This window comes from Penaeus chinensis, chromosome 35, assembly GCF_019202785.1.
Source record: "Penaeus chinensis breed Huanghai No. 1 chromosome 35, ASM1920278v2, whole genome shotgun sequence".
In the NCBI taxonomy this organism is placed as follows: domain Eukaryota; kingdom Metazoa; phylum Arthropoda; class Malacostraca; order Decapoda; family Penaeidae; genus Penaeus; species Penaeus chinensis.
Window position 1 is genome coordinate 11,807,793 of NC_061853.1, and position 10,000 is coordinate 11,817,792.

Sequence of the window (10,000 nt, forward strand, 5' to 3'; positions counted from 1 at the left end):
GGGGGGGTGGAGGAGAGAGAGAGAGAGAGTAATGAGACAGACAGACAGTCAGTCAGTCAAACCAACAGACAGACTGACTAAAAACAGAAAGATAGACATATAAGCAAACATAAATAGAGCCAGGAAGACAGGCAGACATGGAGTGAGAGAAAGTGGGGTTAGAGGGAGATAGAACCAGACAGAGAGAGAAAGGGAGAGAAGACTAGAGACGATAAATAAGAGGGAGAGTGAAAGAGAGAGTGTAAAAGGCTCAGGACCTTAGAGCAATGGCTAGCAGGGGTAGTCATAGTTGTTTAAACGGACTTGACTCTTTATTGAGGAAGAGTACTACACAGAGAAGGGAACACACGAGAAGATGTATTATGGTAAGAGCTGAGCGCGGTGTCGCGTGTCCGGCCAGCCTGCCCTGAGGCTGACCTGGTCGCGGCGACTTCTGGCAGCGAACTGAGGGGTCAGACGAGGTCAGATATAATCGTCATCTAAGTCCTCGCTGGTGTGATGTTTTAAACTTAGAGCCACGTGGCAAACAGCCACATGGTCTATTGGTCAAATGGCTTACAGAAATCGTGCTTATGTATACGCCATATTGCTCGGCTACCTACTCACGCCTCGCCCTCGAGGGGCCTTAGATTGCCCTCAAAGGGTGAGCCAACTTTGGCTAGTCCCAATCGGCTGGTCATCTCGCTCTCATGTGCGTTGTCCTTGGTGCATCTTCGTGGCTGCTCGTCCTTTTCGTCCTCTTCTTCCTGGTCCTTAGTGAATCCATCTGTCCTCGACGTCCACACGTTCTCTTCGGCATCCTAGGGCGGCTAATACCTGCGCTGACGAGGACCTGCAAGCGTCCAAGCAAGCAGAGCCCTTAAAAAGCATCCTGGGGCGATTGGTACCTGCGCTGGCGAGTTGTGGTCCTTCGCTGGATTTACGGGCGTCCTGGCAGGCAGCGCCCTTCCACTACATCATGGGGCGGCTTAAGACCTGCTCTAACGAACATCCTGGTCTGCAGGCCTATGGCGATCTTCCTAAGGTGACCGTTTCTACAGTAGGGTCCTCCTTCGGTGCCATATCGGATATCGTTGGTCCAACTGCTATGTATAGTCAGGGAACTAACTCATACACGTAAGGGCCAAGATAGTAAGAGAAAAAGAAAGGCAACAGAGAGGAGGGGATGTTAGGTGCTACTTGCCGGTTGTTTACATACATTTGTAGCTTTTAATGTGACTTAGTACAAGTGTAGCCATCTATGTGTAAAAACAATCAAACAAATAACTCACAGTGGGCATGGTATACACGTACACGTCATTCCCATCGGCATTGGGTTAATTGTTTTTACACATAGATGGCTACACTTGTACTAAGTCACCAATGAGCCAATTACGAGTATTGCCTGTCTCGCCTGTATACCCTTTTCTTTGACTTACGAAATATTTTACGTTATCTTATTTTGCAGTTACTAATGTTTATAACATTATAGTAATTGTAATGTTTATAATAAAAATAACACCATCGATATTCATAGGAAAGGTAAGATCACTAAATGACTCCTTTGGGGCTAAGCACTATCAGATCCATCTATGTGCAGAGACATTTCATAAAAATTATAAAAAATTAGCACAGCATTTTCACCATTTTTTATTCATTTTCCCCGGCGGCATTGGGTTAATGATATGCGACGGAGTGTACACACTAATGAACGGGGATGTGAAAAAAATATTCGTAAGCTTTCTCGCAAGCAGATCTTCTCGGGGTCAGAAATTCTGAAATGCAGAGGTAGCCCTGTCTAGCCATGCATGTCAGACTTCATCGACGGGGGGTCACTATACCCTAAATGCCATACGAATGAAGTGAACTGAGCCAGGAAAATCTATAAATAACCCGCTCTCCTCTGTGATGGACGCTCGTGACATTCCCTACAGGTATCTATTACGAATCACATGATCGCTTGGGATTTACCAAAAACATACAAGCAACTTCTAGAGGGTGAGAAGGGCGTGATTAAGAAGTGAGTAACGATTCTAGCTTAAACTCTAGTCCTACATTAATGAACGGATAAAGGCACCAGTCTCTCCAGAGGCGTGGGTTCGAATCCTACCACTGCCACCAGTCTGTAAAGGCTCAGAATGTATTATATCAGAATATGATATATGATAATGTCGAGAGTATAATTTCTCCCTACCCATAAACTTTAAATTTGTACTGTACATGTGACTCCACACATAATATATGTGTGTATCTAACCATGAACATATGATTGCGTACGTATTACATGTTGGTATGTATCCATTTACAACTATGTACTCCCGTTCATTGAAATCTCTCCCCCCAGGCATCTTGTCGGCGCACGTGCAGGGCAAGATCGCCTCGCTGATGGGCGTGGAGGGCGGCCACAACATCGACTCCTCCTTGGCAGTGCTGAGGACTCTATACCGCGTGGGCGTCCGCTACCTCACTCTCACCCACACTTGCAACACTCCCTGGTGAGCCACGGGTTGTGTGTGTGTGTATTATATATATACATGTGTGTATATATGTATATGTGTGTGTGTGTGTGTGTGTGTGTGTGTGTGTGTGTGTGTGTGTGTGTGTGTGTGTGTGTGTGTGTGTGTGTGTGTGTGTACATATATATGTGTGTGTATATATACATGTATATATGTATATGTATATATGTATGCATATATGTGTATATATATACATGTATATATGTGTGTATATATGTATATGTATATATATATATATATATATATATATATATATATATATATATATATATATATATGCATATATATACATATATATATATATGCATATATATACATATATATATATATATGTATATGTATATATATGTCTGTATATATAGATATACATATATATATATACTTATGTGTGTGTGTATGTATATATATATATATATATATATATATATATATATATATATATATATATATATGTATATTCAAGTGATGTGAATTTTTCCCCACCAGGGCAGACTCCTCGAACGCAGAGCAGGAAAAGGGAAAACAGGTGTTGGAATCAGGAGGCTTAAGTCGCTTTGGAGAGGTGGGGGAAATCTATGACAATTGTCCTATCATGATATTACAGTTATTATTATTTGTTTGTTTGTTTTTCTTGTTCTAATTATTGTTATTGTCATCATCGATATTACTTTTACTATTATTGTTATTATTATCCTTTTTATTTTTATTATTATTATCATTATTTTTATTATTGTTACCATTGTTATTTTTGCTATTATTAGTGATACTAGTAACAGTAGTAATAGTGTCATCATATTGTCATTATCAATATTTTCATTATTGTTAGTAGTAGTAGTATTTTTTATCATTATCATTATTAATATTACCATTATCATTATTATCATTATTATTATTGTTATCATTATTATTGTCATTTTTATTGTTATTATTATCATTATTATTATTATTATCATTATTGTTATTACTATTATTATTATTATTATTATTATCATTATCAATATTGTCATTATCATTATTTATATTATTATCATTATCATTATCATTATTATTATTATCATTATCATTATCATTATTATTATTATTATTTTCATTATTATTATTATTATTATTATTATCATTATTGCCATTATGGCATTATATCGTTCTTCTCTCACTCTTCTTCTCTTCTCCTCTCCTCTTCTCTTTCCTCTTCTCTCTCCTCTTCTCATTCTTGTTTCGTCGCCTCTTCTCCTCTTAACCTTTCTGATTCTTCGTCTCTTCTCCTCTTCTCTTCTCCTCTCCTCTCCTCTTCCCTCTCCTCTTCTTCTCTCTTTTTCCTCTTCCCCTCTTCTCCTTCCTGTTTCATCTTATCTTCTCCGCTTCTCCTTTCTGTTTCATATCCTCTTCTCCCTTTCTCCTTCCTGTTTCCTCTTCTCTTCTCCTTCTCTCCTTTTATTTTCCTCTTATCTCCTTTCCTCCTCCTCTCCTTTCTGTTTCCTTTCCTCTCCTCCTTTCTGTTCCCTCTTCTCTTCTCCCCTTCTCCTTCCTGTTTCCTCTTCTCTTCTCCTTTTCTCCTTTACTTTTCCTCTTCTCTCCTCTTCTCCTCCCTGTTTCCTCTCCTCTTCTGCTCTTCTCCTCCCTGTTTCCTCTCCTCTTCTGCTCTTCTCTTCCCTGTTTCCTCTCCTCTTCTGCTCTTTTCCTTCCTGTTCCCTCTTCTCTTCTCCTCTTTTCCTTCCTGTTTCCTCTTCTTTCCTTCTTTACTTTTCCTCTTCTCTTCTCCTCTTTTCCTTCCTGTTTCCTCTTCTTTCCTTCTTTACTTTTCCTCTTCTCCCCTCTTCTCCTCCCTGTTTCCTCTCCTCTTCTGCTCTTCTCCTCCCTGTTTCCTCTTCTCTTCTGCTCTTCTCTTCCCTGTTTCCTCTCCTCTTCTGCTCTTTTCCTTCCTGTTCCCTCTTCTCTTCTCCTCTTTTCCTTCCTGTTTCCTCTTCTTTCCTTCTTTACTTTTCCTCTTCTCCCCTCTTCTCCTCCCTGTTTCCTCTTCTCTTCTGCTCTTCTCCTCCCTGTTTCCTCTCCTCTTCTGCTCTTTTCCTTCCTGTTCCCTCTTCTCTTCTCCTCTTTTCCTTCCTGTTCCCTCTTCTCTTCTCCTCTTTTCCTTCCTGTTTCCTCTTCTTTCCTTCTTTACTTTTCCTCTTCTCTTCTCCTCTTTTCCTTCCTGTTTCCTCTTCTTTCCTTCTTTACTTTTCCTCTTCTCCCCTCTTCTCCTCCCTGTTTCCTCTCCTCTTCTGCTCTTCTCCTCCCTGTTTCCTCTCCTCTTCTGCTCTTCTCTTCCCTGTTTCCTCTCCTCTTCTGCTCTTTTCCTTCCTGTTCCCTCTTCTCTTCTCCTCTTTTCCTTCCTGTTTCCTCTTCTTTCCTTCTTTACTTTTCCTCTTCTCTTCTCCTCTTTTCCTTCCTGTTTCCTCTTCTTTCCTTCTTTACTTTTCCTCTTCTCCCCTCTTCTCCTCCCTGTTTCCTCTTCTCTTCTGCTCTTCTCCTCCCTGTTTCCTCTCCTCTTCTGCTCTTTTCCTTCCTGTTCCCTCTTCTCTTCTCCTCTTTTCCTTCCTGTTTCCTCTTCTTTCCTTCTTTACTTTTCCTCTTCTCTTCTCCTCTTTTCCTTCCTGTTTCCTCTTCTTTCCTTCTTTACTTTTCCTCTTCTCCCCTCTTCTCCTCCCTGTTTCCTCTTCTCTTCTGCTCTTCTCCTCCCTGTTTCCTCTCCTCTTCTGCTCTTTTCCTTCCTGTTCCCTCTTCTCTTCTCCTCTTTTCCTTCCTGTTTCCTCTTCTTTCCTTCTTTACTTTTCCTCTTCTCTTCTCCTCTTTTCCTTCCTGTTTCCTCTTCTTTCCTTCTTTACTTTTCCTCTTCTCCCCTCTTCTCCTCCCTGTTTCCTCTCCTCTTCTGCTCTTCTCCTCCCTGTTTTCTCTCCTCTTCTGCCTGTTTATTCTTTTCTTTTCCTCTTCTCTTTTCCTCTCTGCTTCCCCCGTTCCTCTCCCTCACACCAGACCGTCGTAAAGGAGATGAACCGCCTAGGGATGCTGGTCGACCTCTCACACGTCGCAACGCCCACCATGCACGATGCCCTCCGTGTCACCCGCGCGCCCGTCTTGTTCTCTCACTCCTCCGCCCGCGCCCTCTGCAACGACACCAGGAACGTCCCTGACGATGTTCTCCTGAAGGTGGTGAGTGTCTTGCAGTCGCTTTCTGGTGGTGGGTCTCTGCAAGGGGTGGGGGGGGGGGGGTGGGTGCGGACTTCTGGGGACCGGTGTTCGTCATCTTCCTGTTCCGTTTTCTCATCTTCGTCTTCTTTTTCTTCATCCTTATGATTTTCTTCTGCTTCTTCTTCTTCATCCTTTTGCTCTTCCTCCTCCTCCTACTTCTCCTCCTTTTACTCAACTATTCATCTTTCTGTTCCTCAACCTATTCATCTTCCTCTTCCTCTTTCTCTTCCTCTTCCGCTTCCTCCGCCTCCTCCCACTTCTCCTCCTCTTCTTCCGCAACATATCCCTCTTCCTCTTCTACTTTCTCTTCCTCTTCCTCCTCTTCCTCTTCCTCTTCCTCCTCCTCTTCCTCTTCCTCCGCCTCCTCCTCCTCCTCCTCCTCCTCCTCCTTCTCCTCCTCCTCCTCCTCCTCCTCCTCCTCTTCTTCTTCTTCTTCTTCTTTTTATTTTTTTTATCTTCCTCTCTCCTTCCTCCTCGCTCTCCTCCTCCTCATTTTCTTCTCTTCCTTCTTCCTCTCCTCTTTCCACCTTTTCTTTTCTCCCTCAGTTCCCTTTTCTCCTTTTTTTCTTCACCCTCCTCCTCATCCTCCGTCACCTTTTCGTTTCTCCTTCATTTTCCTCTTTCCCTCCCTTTTTCTCTTTCCTTCCACCACCTTCCTCATCACAGCGTTCCGTTCCCCTTCCCCAGCGAGACAACGGGGGCCTGGTCATGGTGACCTTCGTGGCTCGATTCCTGTCGTGCGCTCCAACGGCGACCATCCAGCACGTCGTCGGTAGGTGCTGTGTGTTCATTTATATACAGGTACCTCTTACCTGTATTGAAATATATTTCATGTTTTGTTTTTGATTTTTGTTTTTTATTGCTCTCCCAGTATGTGGTTATCTTTCAAGTTGGGTTGTATTGCTGTAGTTCAAACCCCTCTTTTTTTTAGAATGTAACGCCTTTTTAGTAGGATGTTTTCTTTTTTTCATATTTGACTGAATCATAACGCCTTTTATGCAAAGATGTGTACGTGAGTGCATTTCGATCTTAATGATCCTAGAAAAATGTCTTAATGCTTTGTACATAATTTCTTAAGAATACATAGGTGCCCAATTTCTTAATAACAAACAATTCCCCATATCCAATATATTGTTTGTTATTACAGACACTCTCATGCTATAATTCCTGATAATTTCTTAATAGCAGACAAGGCTTTTGTATTTTTAATGAATAACTAATATAAACAATAGCCTTTCTGATATTTCCTAATCATTCCCTGATAACAAACAAACAATTAATTCGTCAATGACAGACATTAGATATCTAATAAATCCTTTGACCACAAAAGCGTTATCGGAATGGCTTAAGATATAGACCTTTTCTTTTTCCTTTTTTTCTTGTTTTTTTCTTTAACAGACCACATCAACCACATCCGAGACGTGGCTGGGGTGGACCACGTCGGCCTGGGTGGAGACTACAACGGAACCCCGGTGTGAGTGGAGCAGCCATCGTCCTCCACCGGAGCTTCGGGAATGTGGATTTTAATTTCTCGATGTGGAGTAATTGCCGAATCCGATGATGGCGATTTTTGTTTGATTTTTTATGTCGTGATTTTTTTTCTCTGTTTCTTTTGTTCAGCACTAAGGGATTTTTTCAGTTTGATATTAGCGATTTCAATTTTCCCTAAACACACACAAACACACACAAACACACACACACACACACAAACACACACACACACGCACACACACACACACACACACACACACACACACACACACACACACACACACACACACACACACACACACACACACATATACACACACACACACACACACACGCACACGCACACGCACACGCACACGCACACGCACACGCACACGCACACGCACACGCACACGCACACACACACACACACACATACACGAATGAAATATGCAGGACTCCTTGAAACAAAATTCAAACAAATCCTGTCATAACGAACATCCCTTCTTTTTCTCATCATTCCCTCCCTTCGCTCTCTCCTTTTCCGTGTCATTCCCTTCCTCCCTCCTATCTTCCTTCCTTCACTTCTTTCTTTTCTTTTACCATTCCTCTCATCCTTATTCCCATCTTTCATTCCCTCTCTCCCTCTTCCTTCCATTTTTCCTCCTGTCCTTCCCTCCTTCCTTCCCTCTCCTTTCTTTCTTCTATCCACCCTTTTATATCCCCCTCTTCCATTCATTCTTCCTTCCCTCTTTCTTTCTCCCTTCCACCCTTCCTACCCTATTCCCTTTTCATTTCATTCTTCCTCTCCACTTTCCCTTTATTCCCCCATCATTACTTCCCTCTATTCTTCTTCCTTCAACCTTCCTTTTCTCTTTCCCTCTTTCGGTCTTCTTTCCTTTCCTCTTTCTTTTCATTCTTTCCTCTTTCCGTCTGCCTTCCATTCCTTCCATTCCTTTCTTTCCCTTTTCCTTCCATACTTCCTTCCCTCTTTCCTCCTTCCTTCCTTCTGCCCTTCCCTCATTCCTTCTCTTCTTCCTCCCCTCCCTCTTTCCCCCCTTCCCTCCTCCCTTTCCTCTCTCCATCGCTCCCCCCTTCCTCCTTATTTCCTTCCTTCTCTTCTTCCACCATGCCCCTTCCTCCTTCCTTCCATCCTTCCTTCCCCGTTTCCTTACTTCCTGCTACTCTTCCTTTCCTCTCTCCATCGCCCCCCCCCCCCCCCTTCTCTCCTTCCTTCTCTTCTTTTACCATGTCCCTTCCTCCTTCCTTCTATCCTTCCTTCGTCGTTTCCTTACTTCCTGCCATCTTCCAGACTGCCTGAAGGACTCGAGGACACCAGCAAGTACCCTCACCTCTTCGCCGAACTGCTGAAGGACCCTAGCTGGACTGAGGAGGATCTGAAGAAGCTGGCGGGCCTGAACCTTGTCAGGGTGTTCCGCCAGGTGGAGCAGGTGGGTTGCGTGCGTGCGTGCGGGGAGGTGTGTGTGTGGGGTGCGTGTTGGGGTGGGGGTGGCTGCGGCTGTGTGTGTGTGTGTGTGGAGGGGTGCTCATTTTTTATCTCGAGGCATTGTGACATTACAGTGTGCAATCATGTTTCCAGTAAGTGTTAACCATATCTGTTTCTAAAAACTTAACTTGTCCTGTGTAACTGCAGTTACCTAATTGTACAATTATGAATTTAACTGTTAGTAATTGTTATAATAATTTTGTGTTGAGTTTTATTATCATCACTATCAACAGGCCAGTTTTCTCAAAACGTCATCCCTGGAAGGTGTATTTGGCATATATTCATAATCAAAACATTCTTGCAAAACTCCTTACGACCGGCTAGTAAGTCTCCCACCAGCTACTAATGCCGCGTAGTACGTAATTACAAACATAGAGTGTGCCTTTTCCCCTTTTCCTACCGTGTATCCTTTTTCTCCCAAAAATCCTTTTAAACCCCTTACTAAAGTGCCCCCCCCCCCCCTTCCGCACAGGTGAGAGACCAGCTGGCGGCGGAGAGCCCGAGGGAAGATCGCCTCGACGGAGAAATCGCGGCGAAACACGAGACCTGTGCGCCGCCATTCCGGAAGGGACGCTGAACAGCTCGTTTGGGGTTCCTCTGCTGTCTCCTAAGTTCCGATTCCAATGATTTTGTCGTTCTTGAACTTGTGTATTACTAATTGGATAAATTTGATTAAGCTCATGATTTCTTTGCTACTTCGATATTTTTTTCTAAGGTAGTATCTGTATCTCTGCTCGTTTATTTGATGTTAAAGTGCTATATGACCTTCAACGTCTAGCACATTTAATTGTTTTAATCATTATACATTAACCATTTGATATTAAACATATTTTTCTCTCTCACCGTTAATTTCTGTGACATCACGTTGCCTTTAAAAGCTATACTTTATGTACTGTATGTGTACAAAATTTACATACCGAAATTGGCATAAGGTAGAAAACAGTAAATAATAATATCTTACCTAAAAGGAAAGGAGAGGGATATGCACACATACAGACAGAAAAGAGAGAGAAGCGAGAGGAAGAGAGGAGAGGATAAAGAAACAGACAGTACAAATAGGGGGTAATCTGCATCGCTCTTTTGCGCGAAAACATCATGATGAATATATTAATAATAGGTATTTACCTAAGCTATCTCAAGGGGAGGCCGTAGTTTGCCTTCGCCTAATTGTGTTGTCTTTATCCCCCCGCCCCTAACACCATTTCTTCTCACTCTTTTTTTCAATGTCCGTAATTTCTTATACATTCCTTCTTCTTTCTCGTTCTGCATTGCCACCACCTTATTGTTGTTATTTATAGCATTT

At 42.6% G+C, this 10,000-nt stretch overlaps 1 protein-coding gene across 2 annotated transcripts in view; it reads left to right on the forward strand.

The window, feature by feature from the left end:
• LOC125044368 (dipeptidase 1-like) overlaps positions 1–9,539 on the forward strand; it is an 11,561-nt gene extending 2,022 nt beyond the window's left edge. For both annotated transcript variants that reach the window (XM_047641003.1, XM_047641001.1), the window contains 7 exons: positions 2,324–2,474; positions 2,982–3,057; positions 5,505–5,681; positions 6,408–6,492; positions 7,119–7,194; positions 8,503–8,641; positions 9,170–9,539. In XM_047641003.1, the coding sequence (XP_047496959.1) occupies positions 2,324–2,474; positions 2,982–3,057; positions 5,505–5,681; positions 6,408–6,492; positions 7,119–7,194; positions 8,503–8,641; positions 9,170–9,274 (809 nt within the window). In that variant the 3' untranslated portion in view covers positions 9,275–9,539. The remainder of the gene's footprint in view (positions 1–2,323; positions 2,475–2,981; positions 3,058–5,504; positions 5,682–6,407; positions 6,493–7,118; positions 7,195–8,502; positions 8,642–9,169) is intronic.
• The last annotated feature ends 461 nt before the right edge of the window (positions 9,540–10,000 follow it).